Below are 26717 nucleotides of genomic sequence, written 5' to 3'. Positions count from 1 at the left end.
TATGTGCGAGTCGCGCAGCACAATAGGAATGGTCTGTGCTGTCTCTGGGACCCGTGTGTGTCCCAGCAGACAGCGCGGCGGGACAGGAAGAGGCATAGAATTCCGTGGGAGTCTATGCCCAGAAGTGGATGCAAATACCTGTCTTAGACAGGTATCCTGCACCCCTCCCCCCTTAAAGGTGCCAACTGTGACACCGGAGGGGTGGAGGGTTCCGATGAGCAGAAGTTCCACTTTAGCGTGGAACCCCGCTTTAACACAACAAACCTACACAGTATCTGTCTTGTTTGCACCGCCTGTATACTGCTGTTCTGAGTATATAGGGCCTGGGGGCCACACACATTTCCTTTTTTTAATTTGGGTACGGGGTTCCCCTTAATATGCGTACAGGACCCAAAGGGGCTGGTAATGGGCAGGGGGGCTACCCATGCCATTTTTCTCAATGTTTTTCATCCGTATTGCCGAAACCAGACATTACATTAAAACCACAACCAGTTTTAAATTACTTTTTTTTCCATTAGAAATGTAATTTTGGGAAACACGTGTCACTTCACAGGCATACTATAGACACCCCCCAAGCACGATATTTAAAGGAATATTTCATTTTTTTTCTTCATTTTAAGCGTCATTAAAATCAGTGCTCCTGAAAAAACTTCAGTTTTTAAAACTTTTTTTTTGAACTGATACATGTCCCCTGGGACAGGAGCCGGGTTCCCATACCCTTTTTAGGACAATAACATGCATATTAGACTTTAAAATGAGCACTTTTGATTTCAAACGTTCGAGTCCCATAGACTTTAATGGGGTTCTAAAATTCGCACAAATTTTCGGTCTGTTCGCAGGTTCTGGTGCAAACCGAATCGGGGGTTGTTCAGTTCATCCCTACTGGTGAAGAGTAGATAATTGGAGGGCAAATAAAGTGTCAGGTTTATTGGCTTTTACATAGTGTGATTGGAGAGACATATCGCTTTCTCTGCAAGTTCCACTGATAATAAATCTAGTTTCATTCACACCTTTTCATATAACAGTCAATTCACTGTTCTCGAGTTAGATTTGAATTCAGTAGTGAACAGCAGTGAAAATTACGTTCAAGTTACTATAGGTGGGTAAGTTTACCATGTTTAAGTTGCATTGCCACACTGATACATTTTCCCCTAATGACAGACTTATGGGCTTCTCATAAAGTGATAGGGGAGATATTGGGAGTATTGTTGAATTATAGCTACTCTTTAAGGCTGCAGATATTAAGACAGTAGCTTGAGTTGGACGGTAAAGATGGATTCAGTATCCAAATGAGATCCATCGACTGGGGCGTTAGAGCTGAAATGGTGATGACCACAGCGCAATGATCAGTCCACGTTATCAGATAAATAGCGGAGTTTAGCACCAGGGGAATAGCAGAAACTGAAAGGAACACATGATCGATATGTGAAAATGTAAGTGTAGAAGGTATATTTATGTCATTCTGGGTTAAATTGAGGTGTGCTCGGGGCGTAGTATGAAACTGTTGTTACCGTGGTCTAGTAGGTGGTCCTTAAGTAGAAGCCCCCTGGGTCCTTAAGCTCAGGGAAAACCATAAACAGAGCTGACTGGTGGAAGGCAATTAGGACCCCTCTATTCTTCACACATGGGTTAACTGTGTACACATAAATATTGAGAACCAGCAGATTTAGGAGTGATAGAGAAGTGGAAGTGATACAGAAGTGGGTCTCCTGTAAACAAGAAACAGCCACCTTAAGATGAGTAAAAGTTTTAAAAGCCTTAACTCTCTTTCTTGGGGAGTTTAACCCATTTACATTAAGAGTAAGTAAGGGTAAGGGAACCTTAATAACTATTTGCAATTACTATGGTCCTATCCTCAGAACCAGGGAGGAGAGAGAGAGAAAGAAGACAGGGAAGAGCAAGAAACATAATCGGCCAAAATATAACGATGATAAATGTCATTGGTAAAATAGCTACGGGGAGGGGGAAACTAATATTGATTCGAGCCCGGAAGGATACTATGTCAAAGCCAACTGAGCGGAAGGACTCTGAGGGGAGTACTGGCGGTTCAGTGTGAGGCATCCAGAAAAAAACAACGGACAATGTTTAAACCCTTGCATGCCTTGCATGTTGAAAACCTAGCTGCACGCCCGAAACCACAAGACTAGTTGCACCAAAGGAGATTTGATCAATACATTTGCCTGGGACACAGGTTGTGGTGGAAAAAGCAGTTATAGATAGCCATCATGAACTAATTGGTGATAGGCTGGCCACTCAATTAAAGCGATAAGCATATTGGCACAAGCTTCAACAGGCCTTCTCAAGGGTCCACTAAGCTTTATAGACTCATTGGACTATCAATAGGGACTTTGGAAGTGGTTTTATTACAGTGGTCTGAGAGTGGGAGGGGGACTAATCCCCCTATGGTGAACAGGAGCATTAGTGGGAGAGATCAGAACCAGGCTGTAATCATGGTAAAACAGCTTTGACAAACCCATGCCAGTGGATGCAGTAGGGGTACGCAAGGACTGCAATTTCAAAAGTTTATAGCATGGGCGGTGTGGAGCCTGTCTTAAGTAATTAAAAACAAGAAACAAAACAAAGCAGAACTACAATACAACTTGGGAGACCTGGCAACCTAGGGCGAGAGGTGTATGTGCCCTACTATAAAGCAAATGTAAAAATATAAAGCAATATAGAAAAAAAATAGGCGTTGTCCTGGTAAACAGAATAGTAAACTGTGAGCTCAGTATTAGGTTTTCAATCCTTGGGAGCATTTAGAGATCCCACTTCTGGTGAGCACTGTGTCACGGTCCCTACCGTGTCTTTTAGATGGCCAGGCCTGGTCGCACCCCAAGTGGCTCTAAGTGGTATTGAACAAATTACTGTTTGTTCCCTTGGCTTTTCCTGTCAAGCCCCCGTGCACAGATTCACAGCCCAGGTAGCTTATCTGTTTGTTACTGTGGGCTGTGTCTATTTGCAAGGGTGAGTGTACATCTCTGCACCATGGACTCCAACCTAGGTAAGCCCTCACACACTGGCCTTCGCCAAGCCCCCACTTCTCTCAAGTTGAAGGCTCATGGAGAGCACAAGGCCATAGGGCCATGTAAGGCTGTGATGGGGACCTCCTGGGAGAGTAAGCTGCTGGTTGTTCATGATGCTTAGTGGGATCCACAAGCTGAAGATTTTCCAAAATGGCTTGTAGAGCTTCAAGGGTTTAGCAGGAGTACAATTTGCCACTATAGGAGAATTGGAGGTCAAATGGGAACTTTCAGTGATATTTCACCTGATTGCATTGTAAAGTTTGTAGCTGGGGTTTCTTCGCCTGCCTCTTTGCAACGTAGGTGGTGCCAGGTCAGAAAAAAGTTGCTAAATATATCGCCGTAAAGAGAGTTCTAATTTGTCTTGAGCTGCTTGGAGCAATTGTTCTTAGTGCGATAATAGTGTAACTGCATGATGATGTCCCATGGGGGGCCATCGGGTTGTCTTCTCCACGGTGCCCTAAGAACACGGTCCATCTCGAGACGTTCCATAGGTATGGATAGCATCAACTCCTGCAGCAGAGCCATAACCATAGCTTGCAGGTCTATGTCAGTTTCTAAAACACCACGAAAAAAAACACAGATCAAATCATCTGAAGTGATTTTCAACATCTTCCAAATGTGACAAGAGGGTCTTATTTTCATCACTTAGACCCTCCAGTTTCTGATCATGATCTCTCACATCTCACTCCAGGTCATCCATTCATGGTTCAAGATTAGATGTGTGTGGCCCCAGCTCCCTAATTTCCCTCATTGATCCAGTCTAAAACTACTTCAATCTGCATGATGGGGTCCCTTCAGGAGTGCTGTGAATTTGGAATAACTGGACTGTTGGTGAGGTTAAACTCATCTCCTCATCCTCACTGAAGCAGATTGGCAGTGGTCTTGTATGCAGAGGAGAGAGAGCTGTTCTTGGCTTAGCAGCTATTTTAGAGGCTGTTCCCACTCTATTACGGTTGTTTTTTTTTTTTTTCTAGTGTCCCTAGATGATAGACCTCTTCTCTCTACGGAGAGAAGCTCATATCTTTGCTATGGAAATTTTCACACTCTGATGATTTTCCTATCGATTTTCCTGGCTCCAGGACCACTGCTGTTTTTGGATCGGTTGACTCTATGCTTGGACCTCACCAGATTGAAGAAGCAGGGCTGGCTTGTTTTATTGCTGAGGCACTGGATTCTGCTGAGGTGGTCTTCTTAGCACACAGTGCAATGTGTGGAGTGAGCTGCAGGGTGCTTTACAGGCCTGAAGCCATAGTCCTCTAACAGAAGATACCTGTTCTTAAAGACCCCTCTGGGGGTATGCCCATACTGCTCGGCCAAACTGGGATGAGGTTTGACCCCTTCTATCCTGTCTGCATGAAGACTTCATCAGCAAGTGCAGGGTGAATTTCCTGTAAACATTCATGCCCGGGTTGCCTAAACCTTTTTTGTGCAGTGGTGCGTGGGTTATGTTCTGCAACAATTCTCCCGTTGGCTGCTGCTTAGGCCTGGAGTGTGGGTTCATTAAAAAAAAAGTGCTATTTGCCAACTGGATGCAAGTTAATGCAGTGTTATGCCCTGTACACGCGACCAGTTTTCCCATCGGAACAAACTCTGAAGGTTTTTCTGACTGAGTTTCGACGCAATTCCCCTGAAACTGTCTTGTGTACACACCAAAGTCTGACCATACAACTCGTACGCTGGGACTAGAAAAAGGAAGTTCAATAGCCAGTAGCCAATAGCTTCCATCTCATACTTGCTTCACGGCATGCATTGTTTTTGGTCCATCGGAACAGCATACAGATGAGCAGTTTTCCTGATAGGAATTGGTTCCGTTGGAAATATTTAGAACATGTTCTATTTCTAGGTCCGTCAGAATGTTCGACTTAAAAATTCCGATGGGGCATACACACGATTGGAATATATGATGAAACGCTCACGTCTGACTTTTTCTGTCGGGCATTTGGCTCGTGTGTATGCAGCATTAGTGCACCTATGTGAAATCCCTTTGTGGTTCCCCAGTGTCTAAGACTGTGCCTCTTAATTTATCTGTATGCATAACCCAACCTTGCAACAAATTCTGTCCCAGAAAGCTTAGCACAGCTTGGCGGTCTCACCTTGATACCTGAGTTTTCCACATCAGTGCAGTTCATGAGTACCCTCTGAGGACAAACTTTTACTGCACATGGCAGATCAAAAGCACGCAAGACAAGGGTCAGATAACTTCTCTAGCTCAGGCTTAGCACCCAGTTCCAACAGGGGTGGTAGTTTATCAACACAAGGCCTTAGCCTTGTTCAGATGGTTGCCCCCATTCTAACTCCCTGCCCTGCTCTGGCCATTCTGCTGGCCCATTAGCCACACATTCTTCCTTTTTTTTATGTAGAGAGGGATTTTCTACCACAATGTGATCTTTTCATGAGCAGAATTTCAGGTCTTATAGGGACCAATAATAGCAGGAGTGTGCCCCTTCAGCCTCCCTTCCTAAGTCGGTCTTTGACATTGACTTACTCTTTGAGACAGAGACACTCCCTAAGGAGAAGGTAATAGTTGAGGATTTTTCTTTTTCTCCTCTAAAAAATCCAATGCTGAATCTAAGACAGAAACCTACTTTCATAAGAACACATGACCTTCCAAATTGGCTAAGGCTGGCTCAGTGGCCTCTTTCCAGTGATAGGGCGCCCCACTTGTCAGAGTAGGGGGACATCTGTAGACCTACTCATACTTCTAGTCACAGGAAATCTCAAGTGTCTTGGTTCAGAGTATTATTTTTAGGGGCTACAAACTTGACTTTTGCACTGTGCCTCCTTCCTGCTTCTTGCTTCCAAACTTGCCTCTGTCCCTGAACAGGTAGGTCATTCTTCTTGCTGTTAAGCGACTCCTGTCTCAATTGTCTATTATCTCTCTAATCTAGTAGGATTATTTCAAAGCTTCTACTTGAACATCTTTACAATTCTTAAAGCAAATGGAGGAGTCAGACCTATTCTGGAGCTAAAAAAAAGGAGTCAAAAGCACCAAACTGCCAGGTTTGTCAATGCCAATAGACATGTGGTATGCTTACTTGCATGGGTCCATCTTTCCTCCTCATAAATGCTATTTGTGTTTTGCAGTGAGCAATCGGCATTAACAATTTGTTTACCTTCTATTTGGCTTGTCCATGTTCCCCAAATTTTAACTGAGGTGATTGTGCCAGTCTAGTTCTGCTTTGTGCACAAGGAATTCATGTGTTGGGGTACCTGGAGGATTTCTTTTTATAGAATCAATCTCTTCCTACCCCTGTCAGTCATCTTTTAGTTGGATCCTCAACTCATCAATGGATCCTTTATACTGGTTAGAGTACCTGGGCCTTTCTCATTGCTATCACCTTTACTGGGATGGTCTCTAAGAAAGTGGTCTTAACCTGTGACATGATACATGCTGTGAGAGTCTACCTCTCAGCTACTGCCTCTTTTATGATTCCTACTGGTGGCTCCCTGCTTCTCATCACTCCCATTGCTAGGTGGATTATACAGGTTATCATTTTGAGTTTCTGGTTTAAGGAAAAGGGGGACTGAGGTTGGTGGCTGGATGTGATTTGTGTAAGACGTGATTCTCAGTTTATCCTCCTGAAAATACTCCGGTAGAGCCCTTTAAACCGACTCTTCCTTGCCAAGATACATAGCACCAGGTTGGGGAAGCTCTCGGGTGCAAGAAGATGCCGTTCTCCTCCTCAAAAAAGCCTAAGGAGAGCCGCCTGCCGCCGCCAAAGGATCCAAGGCGGCTCCGCTCGTACCGTGGTGGAGAGACTGGCCTCGCCTCTGCCATCTTGGCTTCAGTGTCGTCCACACAGCGCGCCAAACAGCAGAGTGCGAGGATGGAGCAGGAGTCAAGCTCCGGATGCATGAGCGATGCACCAGAGCCTGCCTCCCGACATGGATGTAGACATGGCGGCGATCACGGGCCCAATGCTGGAGGCAATAGCGGCCTCAAAAACTGATGGGGAACATAGACTACCTGGCCTCTGAATGCAACCTGATCAGACACGACCTGGACAAGATTAGGGGCAGACTAACAACTGCAGAAGATCGCATCTCTGAGGTGGAGGCTTCCACACACTCACAAGGAGCCCAGTTGTCTGAAATAAAGGACATAGTAAGATCCCTCCAGCATCGTGCCGATGATGCTGAAGATAGACAAAGGAGGAATAATGTAAGGGTGGTGGGCTTGCCTGAGGGTGCTGAGGGAGCTAAGCTGGTCCGCTTTGCCGAGCAATTCTTTAAGAACCTGCTTTCTCTGGAAGACCTCCCACCTACATATGTGGTGGAAAGTGCACACCGGGTTCCTACAGGTGTCAGACCTCCTGGTTCCCCACCTAGGCCTTTCCTGGTCAGGCTCCTAAATTACAGAGATCATGACATGCTCCTGGCTGAAGCAAGGAAACATCAAGATTTGAGATTTGAAAATGCCTGCATTATGCTGTTTCCAGATTTTTCTGCAGAGACACAGAGGAAACGTTACTCCTTTACTGAAATATGCAGACGATTCAGAGATAAAGAAATAAAGTACAACATATTATACCCCAGCCGCCTACAAGTGCAGTACAGAGGCTTGGTCAAGTTTTTCGATACTCTGCAAGATGCATCAGATTGGCTAGTTGAAGTCTCACAAGAATCGAATCACCTCTGGTAATAACATGCAGTGATGTTTAGCTCCATTTTGGTTTTTCTTTCCCCTGAGAGGGATTATTTTATTTTGTTTCCTTCTTTTTTTTTTTTTTTTCATTCTCTATACCTCCTGACATATCTGAGGATTCGCAACAAAAGATGTGTCCCGGGGGCGTGGCTTGGCGCCGTGAGGAGATGGACGCCTGAACCAGAGCTCCCGGTCCTCGAGGTCCAGCGTTATTCAGCCAGGCAGGTTTCTTTCGCCGCAGCATGGGAAGCACGAAGCCGAAAGCACCGCCGCTCCGTTCCGGTTCCCCTCGGGCTGTTGAACGCCCCCCTTCCCAGCACATTCCGGACATTTTTCGCTCCAGGTCTCGAGGTGCGTCCCAGGAAGTGCAGGCCGCAGCGCTCGAGGCCTCCTCACAAGGTAAAGCGATGCCTCGCTCTAGGAGCCGCAGCCCTCAACATCCCCCCTCTGCCTCTGAGACGCAACAGACTCTCTGCCTTGCTGATCTAAGAGCGGTTGCTGCTGACATAAAATCAGCTATGTCAGCAGCCATATCAGAATTAAGGGAGGACTTTCACAGTATGGCCCTCAGAATGGAAGAGGTGGAAGAGACACAGGCCCGCCAGGATGCGTCCCTGTGTCATGTGCAACAGCTTACTGAGTCTCATGCCGTTCACCTGAGAGACATGAACCGTCATTTAGAGGACCTCGACAATCGAGGGCGCAGACGGAACCTGAGATTGAGAGGTCTCTCGGAAGCTATAGACTCCTCACAATTAATGCGGGAAGTTACCGCCATTTTTAATGGCCTTCTAGAACGCCCTCCTGATACAATCATACAAATGGAAAGGATCCACAGAGCTTTGCGCCCCAGGGGCAGGGAAACTGATCCTCCTAGAGATGTCATCTGCTGTCTCTCTGACTTTATTATCAAGGAAGAAATTATGCGTAAGGCCAGATCCACTGACAGACTCATGCACCTAGGCTCAGAAATCAGGATTTTCCAGGACCTTTCTGCCATCACGCTACAAAGATGGAGGGAGCTTAAGCCCTTGCTAGAGGTCTTGAGAACCAGGGGGATCCCTTACAGATGGAAGTTCCCCTTCTGTCTGTCGGCTACGGTCAATGGTCACATTTTCCACCTCAAAGTCCCTGAAGACATGGAACATTTCTGTGACTCTCTTCACATCCCTCTGGTAGAGGTGCCAGATTGGTACAGCGACTTTCGCATCTCCCCGCTGCACAGAGAAGACCCTATGGATGGAGTCGCTGAAGCAGGGAACTTCAGTATGAGTCGGCGCAGGAGACTGCATCACCCAGCCTCTCCGACGAGACCAGCCAGTATGCCAAGGAATTCGAGCCCTACCGCATCGCCAGTCCACAGACGGCAAAGGAGAACCTGAAGATGGACCACTCTACATTTCCAACACACTTCTAATTAGGTTCCAGATAAGTACTGTCCCTATACCATTGTTGCTTGTTCTGTTGCTTCCTTTGCATTTCTCTACCTTCTTCGTGACAACACCTTGTATGGAGACTTTGCTCTTCTCTCCCACTTATTGGAGCAATCCCGTTGGAAGTTGGAGCCAGCCTCACTAACTTTTCCCGGTTTAGAATACCATGACTACAGTTGGCTCTTAAGCTGTTTATAAACCGTGTCAGTTTTTCTACATAACTGTTCCCTGAGTGACTTTCTCTGTCAACCTACACTGGACTGTGAGATTCCTGTTCAACTTCTCACGCTTTGACCTCCCTGATTATTCGGTAGTTTGGTTTCCCCTTTCACGCTAAAAGTTGGTTTTATTTAGTTCCGTTATTTTCTGAGCTAAATGCAACACAAGCTTTATATGAGTAGCTGTACACGTTTTGTTGATTTTATGCTATACAGTACTATATATGGCTCGCGGGAGACTTCAAGGTTCATTCTCTCATAGGTGGCTGTGGCTTCCACGGCGGGTAGACCCAGATATGACTTGTTATCGACCTTATTATATATGGTGGTACCTTTACATGCCTCATTACCAGGGAGGTGAATGCTATCTGCCTGTTTTAGGTATAAATCTTTAGTCTCTAGACTGTTTTTGGTTTTTTCTATTTTTTTTTTTTTTTTTATATAATGGTCGCTTGTGTTCCGCCTGCCTCTTTTACCTTGGTGTTCGTCATTTAACTGATTTGTTCATATCACAGTCTGGTTCACTATTACTAGACTGGTTCTATACGTACTTTTCTCCACTCTTGCCTGAAAGGTGATATTCTCCTTCGGTAATACAGTGGTAATGTCCGCTCTCCTTCTCCATCTGACCACCGGTATTGATTTCAGTTGAACACAACCGACCATATTTCTTATTGATCTTTGGGATAATACTCTGATATCCAGAGATTGGCTTACTGGCTCATTTAGAATACTGAGGCCGCGTACACACGCGCGGACTGTTCGCCCAACCTTGTCCGCTGAACAGTGTTTGGGCGGACAGTCCGCTCGTGTGTGGGGCTTCAGTGGACAGTTTCAGCGGACAGTTGGACGAACAAGGTCTTACGGAAATTCCGAAAAACTGTCCGCTGAAACAAGATTTCAGCGGACTGTTCGCTCGTGTGTAGGCTTGTTCGGCCAACTAAGTCTCGCGCATGCTCAGAAAGGATTTCCACGTCGGAAGGTTGCATTGCAGTGTATAGGACGTCGTATTTTTCGTCCCGTCGTACGTGCCGTTCACGTCATCGCGCACGGTTTCAGCAAACTGTTCGTCCGTCGTGTGTGGCCATGTCCGTCCATGCTAAGTTTGAGCGGACTGTTTGCCGAAACTGTTGGGCGGACAAAGTTGGGCGAACAGTCCGCGCGTGTGTACGCGGCCTAAGTGTGCTTTATTCTAAGGTTTTACTTAATCGCACCAATACTGAACTCCCTTTGTTTGCAACAGTTTTTTTTTCTGTTCTGAATGTTTTCTCTGTCCTATTGAAAACTCACTTTTTCACTAGATTAACAATACAGTTTTGTTACCCCTCTCTGCTGGGCTCTTTTAGAATTTTTTGGGCAGGGCTCTAGATTTTGAATTATATTTTCTGAGTTTGATTTTTAGTATGCCCTTCCCTTTTCTACCCCCCCCCCCCTGTTAGTTTACATATCACCACCTCGGTTGCGATTGCCTTCCTGATAAACATCTTGCCCCCCTCGCTTCCCAACAATCACTCATGTTATAATATTACCTTCCACGTTCATCCGCTCTTTTGACCTCACCGGACCTCAGACTCGTCACTTATTAAAAACTTTCTCCTCTCTGACTGCCAATCACGCCCACACTCAGAGATCTCGTTGGAGACTCTCTTGACACCTTACTGGATCATACATTCGGTCCTACCTAATAGTAGTTACCGACTCCAGTGCCGAACCCCCCCCCCCTTCCCCTCCAGGGAATATTCTCTACATATCTGACGGATACTTGAGGGTTAGAAACGCGTTATCTCCTACCCCTCCCCTCCCGTTCGTGTCTCTCTTTCCCACCAGAACTCCTTCCATTCCACTCTACTCCCCCCCCCCGTTCCTTCCCTTCCCTGTCCCATTTAGCTTCACATTCGGATTTGCACCATTTACCTGACTAAACCTACGACTGATAAGTGTTAGCCACATCTAATTGCCTATCTCTCCCAGGACTATAGCTAATTGACTAAGATGACTTCCTCCAAGACTGTTCCTGTGCCCATCACTTTGAAACTCGTCTCTTTAAACGCAAAGGGATTGAATATCCCAGAAAAAAGATCTCAGGTTTTGAGCAGCTTGAGAGGGTCTCGTGCAGATGTAATTTTTCTGCAGGAGACTCACTTTAAATCCCAGGCCGTTCCAAAACTCACAAATTATTACTACCCGACCTGTTATCATTCGACCTCGCCAGACTCCAAGACCAAAGGGGTATCTATATTATTCTCTAAACATGTCCCTATACAAATTACGGACTCTCTGATCGACCCCCAAGGGAGATTCCTTTTTCTGAAGGGCACATGGCAGAATAAACCTATTACTTTTGCCAATATATACAGTCCTAATTCAGGTCAAGTCACCTTTTTTAGAGAAATTACTGCCCTACTCACCACTTTTCAATCTGGACTGGTTTTAATGGGCGGAGACTTTAATGTCCCATTGGAACCTCTCCTTGATACTTCGACGGGATCTTCCCACTTGCCATATAAAGCCCTTCGACAGATCCGATTGTCTCTGCAATCTCTAATGCTGCACGACACTTGGCGCACCCTGAACCCTACTGGAAAAGACTTTACCTTTTTCTCATCCCCTCACAACCGTTATTCCAGGCTAGACTATATCTTTCTGTCTCAGACTGATCTTCCCCTTCTATCTTCATCCACAATTGAACCCATGACCCTTTCTGATCATCATCCTGTTTCTATCACTCTAACTCTTCCTAAATTGCAGGAACGTACACAAGTATGGTCAATGGATTCTCAAATCTTAACGGATTCACTATATGTGTCTGAAGTACAACAATGCCTTACTGAATATTTTGCACACAACGATACTCCTGATACGTCCCACATGACGCAATGGGCGGTCCACAAGTGTGTGGTGAGAGGCAAACTTATCGCCATTTCCGCAAAGATTGCGAAAGTTCTTTCCAATCTCTATGCTAAACTCAAAAAACTGGAATCTGTCCACAAACGTACTTTAGCCTCTCACACTCTTTTAGAATTGCAGGAGACTCGATCATCCATCCAGACAGAATTAAACAAGAGAGTGAAAAAACGGTTTCTTCTAACTAAAAGACAATTTTATGAATTTGGCAATAAGAGCGGTCGGTTACTAGCTAGAGCGTTGCAATCCCACAATTCCAGAGTATCTGTGCATTGCTTACACTCCCCAACGGGCTCAAAATTAACGGCTAATAAAGAAATAGCGACAGAATTTAAAAATTTCTACTCTTGTTTATATAATTTACACAATGATAATGGGTCGACTAAATCCTGCGCGAAGCGTTCCCAACTAATTCACAAATTTTTGGAACAATTCTGCCCCAAATTACACAATGCAGACCTGGCAGACAGTTTAGAGGGACCCATCACCCAACAAGAATGGGACTTAGTTCTTAAACAAATCAAAGTAGGCAAAAGTCCTGGTCCGGACGGGCTCCCGACGGCTTACTATAAAACATTCTCGGACATTTTGAAAAACCCCTTCCTGAAAGCGTTTAACTCTCTGTCTACACATGACCACATCGCTCCTGAAATGCTCCAAGCTCACATTGTGGTAATACCTAAAGGTGATAAAGACCCCACACAAACGGCCAATTACAGACCAATCTCTCTACTCAACGTGGACATAAAAATTTTCTCTAAAATACTGGCGAACAGATTATTAACTATTATTCCCAATATTATTTCACTGGATCAAGTTGGCTTTGTCCCAGGTAGGGAGGCCCGGGACAACACTATAAAGGCAGTCAATATCCATCATCTTATTAACATAACCAAACAAAAAAGTTTTTTCCTGTCCCTGGATGCTGAGAAGGCGTTCGACAGGGTTGCTTGGGACTATATGCAGGCTGTTCTTGGTCATATTGGCCTGGGACCTCAGCTGCTCAACTTCATTCAATCCTTATATCATAATCCAACAGCCAGGGTTAGAGTTAACCGTACCCTGTCGAGCGCCTTCTCCATCCGAAACGGAACTAGACAGGGCTGCCCCTTATCCCCTATTTTATTTATACTGACCCTTGAACCCCTGCTGAACAGCATCAAACAAAACCCTGACATCACTGGGATACGCACAAGAACTAAAATTAGCAAACTTGCCGCGTACGCGGATGATATTTTATTATTCCTCTCTGACCCGCACACCTCGCTCCCTGTCCTCTTAAAAACTTTTCGCCACTTTGCATTACTCTCTAATTTCAAAATTAACTTTGACAAATCTTATGCACTTAATATTTCCCTTGACTCAGATTCGGTTGCCCGTTGTAAAGCGAATTTTCCTTTCCATTGGAATGAAAAGGAAATTACATATTTAGGAATCAAAATACCCAGTGATTTATCAAAACTATATCAAAGCAATTTCCCGCCTATACTTAAAAAACTCAAGGAGGATCTCAAACATTGGCATAACCTCCCCGTTTCCTGGTTTGGCAGAGCTGCCATTATTAAAATGAATGTCCTACCTCGCATTCTGTATGTCCTTCAAGCCATCCCGATCCGCCTCCCCTCGGCTTTCTTTAAGGAATATAAGTCCATATGTGTTAAGTTCTTGTGGGAATCGCACAGACCCAGAGTTAAGTATACTCAACTCACCTTTCCTAAACACTCAGGTGGGATTGGTTTACCTGATCTCTTTAACTATTACCTAGCTACACATTTGACTAGAATTGTGGATTGGAACGTACATGGGAGCTACAAGGATTGGGTTTCCTTAGAGGCCTCCTTCACCAAGTCCCCTTTAGGCTCCCTCCCATGGTTGCAGCATATCCATTACAAATCTGAAGTTGATTCGCACCCACTTATTGTACCGACGCTACATTGTTTTCGCACCGCATGCTCGAGATATTCTATCTCTTCTGTACCTGGACCACTCACGCCTCTGAAACTAAACCCGGATTTCCCCCCGGGAATGTATGTAAACTTCCTCCAAGACTGTTGGACGGATGATCGCGTCCTTTTGCACCACTTTTACTCGAATCAAAGGGCACTGACGGCTGCTCAAATAGCAATGATACAGGGTAAACCTCCCATTTCCAATTGGACATTCCAACAAATTACCCATTTTTTAAAATCTACTGCCAAAATCAAAAATTGCTCCAGAAGGTTGACGCCTTTCGAATCTCTTTGTACTTCCTCAAATCCTCACTCCCATTTAATATCCCAAACCCACTCTCTTCTCTTCCATGACCAAAATCCAAAATCTCTTAAAGCTTGTATCTCTTGGGAGAGGGAGTTGGGGGTTACCTTGACGCAGGAAGATTGGGAAAATATATTTCTCCACATTCATAAGGGTTCTCTTAATGTATTTACCCAGGAAAATGGTTATAAACTTTTTACACGTTGGTATAGAACACCAGTACTTTTGCATAAATGGAATCCCAGTTTCCTTGATACATGTTGGCGTTGTCAATTGTCCCAAGGTACGTTGCTTCATTTATGGTGGGTTTGCCCCCGCATTTAGCCCTTCTGGAAGCAGGTTCACAAATTAATACTCGACATCTCATCGTATGACTTGCCCTTCACCCCTGCACAATTTTTACTGCACCACACTAATATAGGTAATACCTCTTACCGAAAGTCCCTCCTTATTCACTTAATTAATGCAGCGAAGCATTGTATTCCTAGACACTGGAAATCTCAAGATTGCCCATCCATAAAAGAATGGGTACGGCGAGTCCAGGGGATAGCTGAGATGGAAGAATTAATTAATATTGCCAAAGATACCCCTCACAAATATACCCAGAAATGGGCCTGTTGGAAAGAATTTGAGACCACACAGACCTTCAAAGTCATCCTCTCAAATCCTGACTGATTTTTGTTGATACCCCCTCTTTCTTTCTTTAAATATTTGTTTATTGATAACTGATAATTGACTGTAACCCTATGTAGTTTACTGACATATTCTTGCCATTGGTAAAGTGAATACTGTTTCCACAGGTGTCACACTTGCTTAACGTTTGCGCTACCATAGTCTACTTCTGAAGTTGTCTTAATCTACTGCCTCCTTTACTTATACTGATTACTAGCGCTATTGCTGTTCTGGGAGAAATCTGATTTAGTAATCAAATGTTATTTTATGGTGCATAATTGGATCCCCTTCCCCCCATATTCCTCCCCACCCTTCCTCAGACCCCTTTCCCCCCCCCCTCTCCCCCCCCCTTATTTTCCACTCTCACTTCCCCTGTGTATGACCTGCTTCGTCTCCCCCTCCTCCCTCTCCCCTTACCCGCTCGACATTAGGGTATTTTGTTTTTTACATAAATGTGTCACCTCTACGGTGCGTATCTAGGACCAAGGGGCTATTATAGCACTGGGAAAACAGACCATAATAGGATGGTGCATGAACTCGTCCAGTCCTTCATTACTCCAGGCCAGTTGTTCTTACTTCAGTGCCTAGGTTCTCAGGTTTCCCATGGCTTGGCCTTCAACCCTACACCCTTCTTCTCGGTGCCCCGAACCGAACCTATTAGGAATTTGTCTTCCCCACAAGGGTCAATCAATTTCCTTCTTTTCCGCATGTGTAATGATAATTACTGTTACTGTTTCCGTAACTTTTTGAGTTTATGTCTCTTTTCATATAGGTTTTGTTCCCCTTGCGGTCAATGTTGCCTGTTTGTATACTAATAATTGTACCGTTGGTCTTTCCGCAATGCTGGCAATTCTACCTGTTCTTGTATGTATACTACCCTGTTTATTAAAATAAAATATTTTGAAAAAAAAAAAAAAAAAGATGTGTCCCCTGTACTGTGCAGTTGTGGGAACCCCTGTTCTTTTATATTCCGTTTACATTTTGGCAATTTCACTTAATGGTACACCAACCTGCGGTTTGTATGAGGCTTCACCCATACACTTGGTGGACTGGGAGTTCTGTGAGAAGAGTTTTTTCATCCAATAATGCCGAACTATCGACACCAACGGTCGGACCTCTTCAATTTTTTTTGTTAATAGTGTACAAGCTGCATACTGGACTTTTTGTATTTTTTGGTTCTAAGTTTCTGGTATAACAGCGGGGGGGGGGGGGGGGATGGGGGGGTTTACCGTCTAGAATATTTATTAGCTATTCCTTTAGATGCTTAGCACCTAACTTTGTTCTAACTCTACAAATGTATCCCGTGAAATGTGTGCTGCTGGGTTCACATATAATGATTATCTGTTTGTTTCCTACCAATGGATAGCAGCCTTAAAATAATGTCCTGGAATGTTAGGGGTTTGAATAGTAAATTTAAAAGGGCAGCCGTCTTTCAGTACTTTAAACAGGTAAAGCCACATGTTGTCCTCCAGCAAGAGACCCACCTGCAGGGAAGCAAAATTCTTACCCTACGCAAGGCCTGGATCCAACGAGCATTTCACTCTACGTATTCCACATACGCCAGAGGTACCTCCATAATGATTAGTAAAGCTGTTCCTTGCACCATCCACCAGTTCTTCTTTGACCCCAGGGGTGGATATGTGGCTGTGGTACTGGACATACTGTACAGAAAAATGGTAATAGTAAATGTATATTTGCCCCCGCCTATGCAACCACAAGTGCTTTATGATCTTATGGTGAAAATGGCTCCTTTCCTTAACTTGCCCGCCATGGTTATGGGAGACTTTAACGCCATTTTGGACCCGCTGCTGGATTCATCCAACCCCAGTAGACCGGCCTCAATTGACGTGGGTATTGGGTGTCCGGAATGGGTCTCACTGAGCTATGGCGCTGGAAGCATCCTGCAGTTAATGCCCACTCCCACCTGGCTACTACGCACAGGTCATCCGGCAGAATTGATCTGGCATTTGGCAACCCCGCAATGCTAAGTTACATCAAGGAGATAGAATACTTGCCAGGGGAGACCTCAGACCACTGCCCGCTCTTGGTCACGTTGACAGCTCCAATTGGGGGAAAGAGAGGTGGCTAGATGTTGCCTCCAGATACAAGAGGAACAGGTTACCAGCCCAAGACTCCATTGTTGCCTACTGGTCATCAGGCCGAATGGTTGTATGGGATGCTTTTAAGGCAGTGGCTAGAGGTGAATGCATTTCTGCGATTAAAGCAGTCAGGAAAGACCAAAATTCACAAGGGGAACTACTCCCCAGTAAGGAGAGGGAAACTGCTGATGCTCATGCTGACTCTGCGACAGAAACAAATTATGTATCTCTGCTGGAGACTCAGAGACTGGTGGCTTTACATTTTTCCAAACTGGGCCGAACAGGGGGACAAAAATGGAAAACTTTTAGCCCTTTTGGCAGCAGACCAAACAACACCAGTTGGTATCCCGGTCATTAAAAACATAGCGGGGAATGTAATTACAGACCCATCTGAGATACTGAAAGAATTTGTAAGGTACTATACTAAGTTGTATTCCCCCATACCACTTTATGATGTCGGCGAGTTGGAGGGGCTATTGAATGACCTTTCTCTCCCTACTTTGTCAGAGACTGATGTTGACTTTTTAGATTCTGACATCTCTGCCCAAGAAATAGAAAAGGCAATGCTAGAATTCCTGCCTCACAAATCACCGGGCACAGACGGCTTCCCAGAAGACTTTTACAAACACTTTAAAACACACCTTGCCCCAAGACTCGGTAACCTCTTTGACCATTGTCTTAAAAATAACACCCTTCCCGATTCAATGATGGAAGCTTATATGGTTCTCCTCTTGAAACCGGGTAAGGATCCGCAGGAATACTCATCCTACCACCCCATTGCATTATTAAATGTAGATTTAAAGATATTAACTAAGGTACTGGCATCACGTCTGGCTAAGGTAATTTCCTCGTTGGTGGACATTGACCAGACAGGATTTATGCCGGGAAATCTACAGACACCAATCTCAGGAGATTATTTACGTATCTGCAATTAGACAATGCAGAAGTCCCAGAAAAAGTGATCCATTGACATTGAAAAAGCATTTGACTCAGTTGACTGGCTCTATATGCACAGAGTACAAGAGAAAATGGGTTCTGGGTCCAGTTTCCGATAGTGGGTCACTCTCCTGTATAGTGCTCCTCGGACGGCAATTCGGCTGGGGTTCCTTACATCAGAGTCCTTTGCGGTGGGAAGGGGCACGAGGCAAGGTTTTCGTCTTTCTCCCTTTCTCTTTGCCCTGATGATGGAGCCTATGGCAAGAGCTCTCCATCGTTCACAGGACATGGGGGCCATCCAGGTAGGTTCTATACGGGAAAATCTCACACTCTATGCGGATGACTTGCTTCTGTTCCTCAGGGACCCGAGAACCTCCTTACAGGCAGCCTTGCGAATATTGAATAGATTTGCCCCCTTCTTGGGTCTCCAGGTGAATTAGTGAGTTGCCAATACTGCCGGTTGGGCCTGGGGCGCGAAAAGAGGATAGTGATAATCTTCCACTGCAATGGGTTTCTGTCATTACCTATCTGGGGGTTAAAGTCACGGCAAAGTTCTAGGATTATATACCACAGAATCTCCTCCCATTAATAACCCGGCTAACACAAAAAATACAGGCTTGGAGAAGGCTTCCCCTATATCTAATAGGACGTATAAGTCTCTTGAAAATTAAGTTCTTGCCAGTAATACTATATTTTTTAAGACCCTCTCCAATATGGATTCCCAAGTCTTTTTTTCCACAAAAAAAAATAGCATCATAGATTCCTTTCTCTGGTCACCACAATCACCCCGTATAAGTATAAAGGTACTTCAGGAACCTTGGGGGGGAAGGAGGACTAGCACTTCCAGATTGCCCGAAGTACTATCTAGCTGGTCAGATGGTCTTTGTAAGACGCTGGCTGCTGGCGGAAGTTGGGGACTCAGCTACAGTTCAGGAGGCAGCCCAATTAGGCTCCTATGAAAGCCTTAAACTAATTGGCCCCAAGTCCAATCTACCGTTAACGGAATCAGTGAAAGCAACCATTAAAGCCTTGGAAGTGGCCACAACCCAAATGTCCCCGAGCTACATTGGTACCACACCGTCTGCCCCGCTATGGATGAACCCTAACTTGTCCAATATCTACTCCCTGCCTGACCCCAAGCTCTGGGCTAGTGGGGGGGGGGGGGTTAAAACATTGGGTGATATTACGAGAGAGGGAGAACTCCTAACATTTGACCAACTGAAAGCAAGACATGGCCTACCTAATACCCATTTCTTCAGATATCTACAATTACACCATGCGTTTCAGTCACAATTCTCTACTCAGAGGGTGGAAATATTACCATCTGCCCTGGAGGACCTATTGATGGGGGAAGAGTTGTCCAAACCTCTATCAGCAACATACAAATCCTTGTTTAAAAAACCTCCACAGGTGGTAGATAGATGTAAGGAAAAATGGGTGGCAGATTTCCCTGAAATGGGAGGACTGGGGGGACATGTGGGACTACCCCTTCAAACACCTGGTATCAGCTACGGGTCGCCTTATTTACTTTAACCACTTGACCGCTGGGCACTTAAACCCCCTTAATAGCCAGACCAATTTTCAGCTTTCAGCACTCCCACATTTTGAATGACAATTACTCACTCATGCAACACTGTACCTATATGAAATTTGTGTCCTTTTTTTCACACAAATAGAGCTTTCTTTTAGTGGTATTTAATCACCACTGGGTTTTTTATTTTTTGTGCTATAAAAGAAAAAAGACCAAAAATTATGTAAAAAAAGAATTTTTCTTCGTTTCTGTTATAAAATTTAGCAAATTAGTAATTTTTCTTCATACATTTTGGCCAAAATGTATACTACTACACATCTTTGGTAAAAATAAGTACAAATTGGTGTATATTATTTGGTCTGCGTGAAAGTTATAGAGTCCACAAGATATGGTGCCAATATCTGAAAATTGATCACAACTGATGTACTCATGGCCTAACTTCTTTCTTGAGATCCTAACATGCCAGAAAAGTACAAATACCCCCAAAATTACCCCTTTTTGGAAAGAAGACATTCCAAGGTATTTAGTAAGAGGCATGGTGAGTATTTTGAAGTTGTAATTTTTCCCACAATTCTTTGCACAATCAAGATTTTTTTTTTCTCAAAATTGTCATATTTGCAGGTTATTTCTCAGGCCGCGTACACACGGGCGGACTGTTCGTCCAACTTTGTCCGCTGAACAGTGTTTCAGCGGACAGTCCGCTCGTGTGTGGGCTTCAGCGGACAGTTTCAGCGGACAGTCTGACGAACAAAGTTTTTCGGAATTTCCATAAGACTGTCCGCTGAAACTCGTGTGTAGGCTTGTTCGGCAAACTAAGTCTCGCGCATGCTCAGAAAGAATTTACACGGCGAAGGTTGCATTGCAGTGTATCGGACGCCGAATTTCTCGTCCCGTCGTACGTGCCGTTCACGTCATCATGCAAGTTTTCAGCGGACTGTTCGTTCGTCGTGTGTGGTCAAGTCCGTTCATGCTAATTTTGAACGGACTGTTTGTCAAACTGTTTGACGAACCTAGTTGGGCAGACAGTCCGCCCGTGTGTACGCGGCCTCACACACAGCATATGCATACCACAAATTACACCCAAAAACACATTCTGCTATTACTCCCGAGTATGGTGATACCACTTGTGTGAGACTTTTACAGTGTAGCCACATACAGAGGCCCAACATGCAGGGAGCACCATCAGGCGTTCTGGAGCACCCAGGTCAATTCTGACATTTCTCTCCTACATATAAAAATCATCATTTATTTGCTAGAAAATTACATAAAACCCCAAAATTCAAAATTATATATTTTTTTAAGCAAAGACCCTAGAGAATGCAATGGCGGTCATTGCAACTTTTTATCTTGCACGCTATTTGCGCAGCAATTTTTGGAATGTTTTGTGTTTTAAAAAAAAAAAAAACAGTAAAGTTAGCTCAATGTTTTTGCATAATGTGAAAGATGAAGTTATGCCGAGTAAATAGATACCTAAATGTCACCCTTCAAAATTGCACACACTTGTGGAATGGCGCCAAACTTCGCTACTTAAAAATCCCCATAGGCAACGGGTACATGTTTTGAGTTACAGAGGAGGTCTAGGGCCAAAATGATTGCTCTCGCTCTAACATTTGCAGCGATGTCTCATGTGTGTGCTTTGAACACCGTTTTCATATGTGGGTGGGACGTACGTATGCATTCACTTCTGCATGTGAGCACACGGGGACAGGGGCGCTTTAAAAAAAAAAACATGTTTTTTATTGTTTATTTTACTTTATTTTAGTTTGACACTTTTTTCCCCAAAAATACATTTTTTGATCACTTTTAGTCCTATTACAAGGAATATAAACAACCTTTGTAATAGGATTATGGCATGACAGGTCCTCTTTACAGTGAGATATAGGGTCAATAAGACCCCACATCTCACCTCTAAACTAGGAAGCCTGAAATAAAAAAAAAAGATTATGGTTTCGATCATAGCAGTGAGTCAGTAGAAGCACCGGAGGGCAGCGGGAGGGGGGGATATCCCCTCTCGCCTCCCGTAAGAATGATCAAGCAGCAGACCAGCCGCTATGGTCACTCTTATGGTATAGGGAATTGCCGGCTGAAAAAGCTGATATCTGAACGATACTTGTAGCTGCAGGCATCATTCAGATATCCCTGCACAAATTCAAGGACATCATATAACGACCGGGGGGTGGGAAGTGGTTAAAATGCATTTTTTTTAAACACAAAGCTGTCCATTTATACTAACACCCCTATTTCTAAGACATAGCATGTACATACCAAAAATGACACCCCAAAATAAATTCTCCTACTCCTCTTGAGTAAGGCAATACCACATGTGTGAGACTTCCACAGCCTGGCCACATACAGAGGCCGAGCATGGCTGGGTATGGCCGAGCATGGCAGGGTATCACCAAGTATTGCAGGGTATAACCGAGTATGGCTGGGTATTACAGGGTATCACCAAGTATGGCTGAGCATGGCCGAGTATGGTTGGGTATTGCAGAATATGGCTGGGTATTGCAGAGTATCACCGAGTGTGGCTGGGTATCACCAAGTATGGCTGGGTATTGCAGGGTATCACCGAGTATGGCTGGGTATTGCAGGGTATCACCGAGTATGGCAGGGTATGACAGGGTATTGCTGGGTATGGCAGAGTATTGGCAGGGCATTGCTGGGTATTGTGAGAGCAATAGAGTGCAATTCTGGGAGGATGTCATAGTATGTCCTCCCAGACTTAAGCAACCACCTGTAGCTGTCATTCGGCTATGGGCTGGTTGTTAAGTGGTTAAATATCTACACAGCAGAATTTTGAAAACATTTACGGATTTAAAAAAGGAATATGACCTACCGCAACAGACATTCTTTCAATATCTACAGCTCCGGCATGCTCTGAAAGCGCAGTTTGGACCACAGATCCCTGAGTGGGATAAGATATCCTTACCCCAGGAGATAATTAAAGTAGATAAATTTAGGGGAGTTATATCCACCCTTTATGGGTTACTAGGTAGGGGTCTCAAAATAGAACCTGGTTTAGCCAAGCAAAGGAAGAAGTGGGAAGAGGACATAGGAGAGATCACGGAGGAACAGTGGAAGAGAATACTGGAACTGGGGCCTCTATTATCAGTTTCTCCATCACAGAAAGTGTCACACTTGATGCTGATATACAGGGCCTACTATACTCCCAAGAGACTGTTTCTGTTCGGAAGGAGGACGGACGCCAACTGTCCTAGATGCCGAGGCTATGGGGACCTTCTGCATATGATGTGGAAGTGCCCAAAGCTGTTTCGATACTGGGAAGGAATAGCAGAAACTATAAATAAAACATTTGGGATTAATCTGGATCTAGATCCTAAAACCTGTATACTAGGACACAGGAAAGTGCCGGGCGAACAGAAAAGTACTACGCTTGCAGTTATACGCTGCTTATTTCAAGCGCGGAAACTGATAGCACAGAAATGGCAGTCCGAGAGTGCACCTCTTGTGAGTGAGTGGTCCCGGGTTATCAACGATTTAATTTGGAAGGAGAAAACTGTATATATACGTAGAGGAAACCTCATAGGGTTTGAGAAAATCTGGAGGCCGTGGCTGAATGAAATAGGGTACCCACCTAATCAACAATAGTGGTAGAAAGAAAAGAAGGGAGGAAGAAAAGGAAGGAAGGAAAAGAAGAAGGATAAGGGTAAATGAAGTACAAAGCAGCTTGAAAACCATGAAATACAGGCTTAAAAATTAGTCTAGAGATAACAAAGATAAATCTAGAAAAGAGGGATACTAGGAGAGGGAGGGTGAGGGGGAGGATGGGGTAAGGGAGGAGGGATGGGATGGGAGAAGAGGGGGGGGGGTAATAGAATGTGGGATAAATTGATACCAAAGGAAGTGTGAATATGTATAGTGGATAAGCTTAATTGTTGTGTATATAAGCTGTTTGTTATGATATTTTGTATAACGAGGAAAAAATAAATAAATAAAGAGAATTTAAAGTAAAAAAAAAAATATCTACACAGGATTTATTATACGCCAGTCAGGCTGGCACATATACACTACTGCTACTGATGAATGCCTCATAGGTTTGGTTGAGGAGGTGGTCCCTTCTCGGGCGCACCGCACCTTACTCAATATAGGATTGTTCTATGGAAGGAAAGCTATCCTACTACACTGGAAAAAGGCAAGTGCTCCTAAAGTAATATATTGGAAAGGTCAAATGAATGTGGTCATTCACCTCTATAAAGCCACACATATCTAAAGGGGTTGTAAGAAAAAATCTTTAAGGTCTGGCTTCCATGGTTGGATTCCTCAGCAACAGTAGGCTGACGCAACTTAGCTACCAGTCTTACTCTACCATATTGATACTTTAATTTCCCTGGTAGCCAGATATTGAAATACGTTATCTCATGATAGGAGTTGGGTATTATGTAAACTAGATGTTGTCACTAAAAGGCATGCTCTGTATAAATGAGTGATTGGCTGGCCACCCCCCTATATTCAAAAGGACAAGAGATACAACAGACCTTGGTTTGCAATCTATTGGTGCTACTATTCCCCGGAACTGGTGTTGACGGTTGAGTTTTTGGGGGGTGGGGGAGGGGGTTTATATAGTTTAGATGTTACATAAGTGTTATTGATCTATGTTAGTTCTGAACCATGGCCGTGCAAGGCCAAAGAGTGAGGGTGCGTTGCCCTCACGGACTCCAAGCGTAAGTTGTGTACTTTTTATGTTGTATGTCACAAAATGAATAAAAAGAAGTTTTTAAAAAAAAAGGACTAGGGGAATCCGTTCCCTGTTAAGGCACACTCCAGCAGATCTGTTATCATTTCATTGACCTTTCAGCATTCGGCTTCTGTTTCTAAGATTTGCAAGGTTGCCACCTGATTTCCTGTTCGCATATTTGTTAAAGGAGAAGTATAGACAAAGCTGCATGGGAGTGCAGTGTATTCTACACTCTTTTAACCTGTTTTCAGCAAACAGTCCACTGTCAGCTGACCAGCAGCAGGCTCAGCCTCTCAGCGAGCTGCTGAGATCCTGAGCCACCCCCTCCCCTGGAGGGCCCTGGAGGGACAGAGCAGAGAGATGGTGACTGACAGCAAGCTGAAGACTGAGAACTGAGCGATCAACTGCCTTTGATCACTCGCGTCTCTGTCTTAGAGGAGGCGTGATATAGCTGCAACCGGGATCAGTTCTGCAGTCATCTAAGGGAATATGATTTTTTTTTTTTTTTTAAAACCATACTTCTCTTCTATGTTTTACCAGGTGAGTGTTCAGACCTTCTCTGCTGCTAATTTTGAGCATTAGGTACAACAAACTTCTCTTTGAGTCTGTGGAGCCATTTTCGATTAATTTGTTATGTGAGCCTGTTGGCATTTATTGGCTTGTTGGCCACCCCTCAGTTGAACTGCTTTTGGATGTGTCAAGGTAATGACTAAAGATCCTGTGTCCTATACTGTATGACTAATAAATAGTATTTTTGACTTACTAGTAAAATTAGTTTCATGGAGTTCAGTACTTAATACAGCTCCTTTCTCTCGGTTCTTATGACCTCGCTATTGCTTGCTACCAAGCTGAGGCTAGCTGAGAAACAAATGTTTTAGCCCACATACACACGGTCGGAGATTTTGCCAACCAAATCCGTCGGATTTTGCCCGTCGGATTTAGTCCGACGGATTGTGTCCGAAACTGTTGCATACACACGGTCGGGCCAAGTTGGCGAAAAATCCGATCTTTCAGAACGTGATGACGTAATTTCGTTACGATGGGACTACATTCAGGCTAGTAGCCAATAGCTTTGATGTAGGAATTTGATCTGAGCATGCGTGGCACTTGGTCCGAAGAAAATGCTCTACACATGATTGGATTAGGTCCGTCCGGCCCAGTTTGTTGGGAAATATTTCCAACATGTTGGAAAATTGGGTCGGACGGAGATTCGGACGGAATCAGTCTGATGCATAACACACACAGTCGGATTATCTGACGACACGGTCCGATAAGACTCATTCCGACAGATTCTCCGACTGTGTGTACAAGGGCTTACAGGGGGTTGTCCCCACAGCTTTCTCATTTTTGGCAGTGTCTAATCATTCGACTATAGCTGCCTATAACCCATACCTAAAGAGCCAGTGTCCTGTACTCAAAGAAACAATCATTGTTGGGTAGTCAAAATTTATATTTTTACATATTTACCTATCTACAGTCTAATGTAATTATGTAAAACTTCAAATGTACTGTGTCGTTTACAAATCACATTTTTCTGCTTTGGTTTCAGAAAGTTGGTTGTGACAAAGTTATTGACTCAACTAAAAAAGAAGACAAATGTGGAGTGTGTGGTGGTGACAACTCACATTGCAAAATTGTAAAAGGAACTTTCACAAGAACACCAAGGAAACAAGGTAAACTAAGTAAGGGATATCTGTAGTTATAATATTTGAAAAGCACACCTGTCTTTTAAATGTCACATTAGTACAAAAAAGGACAAAGACTTTGGAACAATATATGGGGTGATTTAATTTGGGAAAATACTTTCTTATTGTTTGTTTATGCTTTTATGTTTACACACAAATTGTACTGTCTCGATTTGTAGCGTTTCTCTTATGAAAACTTGTGAAATGTAGTAAGAATATTATCATTTGTCATTTAACAAATGCAAATAGTATAATATATAGCTTATATCTTCAGAGTAATTTATTCATCAGGTACAAAGGTAAGTACAACACAAGCATCCCCCGTCTTTTACAGGTGTAGTGTAATTAACAAGTTATTAAAGAGGAACTGCAGTCTGCTCACTTAATTTGTAATAAAAACATATTTGCCATTCTTTAACCACTTTGCATATTATTCTATATATATACTGTGATTGTATACTTGCCAAATATGCTGCATAAATATCGCTCAGCTGAGACTGGCTGCAACCACTTTAACTGTGGGCAGCTGAAGCTGCTGCCTGTTCACTTCCTGGATTCACACAGACACACACCTCCAGCTAGGGTTGCCACCTGTATGGGAATGACCCGGACAGTCCAGGTT

The 26717-nt window shown here is 44.1% G+C and overlaps 1 protein-coding gene across 4 annotated transcripts in view; it reads left to right on the top strand.

The window, feature by feature from the left end:
- The window catches only part of LOC143964080 (A disintegrin and metalloproteinase with thrombospondin motifs 2-like), a 1751863-nt gene that overhangs the window by 1025228 nt on the left and 699918 nt on the right, over positions 1–26717 (top strand). For 2 of the 4 annotated variants that reach the window (XM_077473787.1, XM_077473789.1), the window contains exon 14: positions 25960–26092. In XM_077473787.1, coding sequence (XP_077329913.1) covers positions 25960–26092 — 133 coding nt within the window. The remainder of the gene's footprint in view (positions 1–25959; positions 26093–26717) is intronic. The other 2 variants (XM_077473788.1, XM_077473790.1) reach the window with 1 other exon arrangement.

The sequence above is a fragment of the Lithobates pipiens genome, unplaced genomic scaffold, assembly GCF_037356315.1.
Source record: "Lithobates pipiens isolate NorthernLeopardFrog02 unplaced genomic scaffold, aLitPip1_a1.2 Scaffold_8, whole genome shotgun sequence".
NCBI lineage: Eukaryota > Metazoa > Chordata > Amphibia > Anura > Ranidae > Lithobates > Lithobates pipiens.
This window is presented reverse-complemented; position numbering and strand designations above follow the sequence as displayed.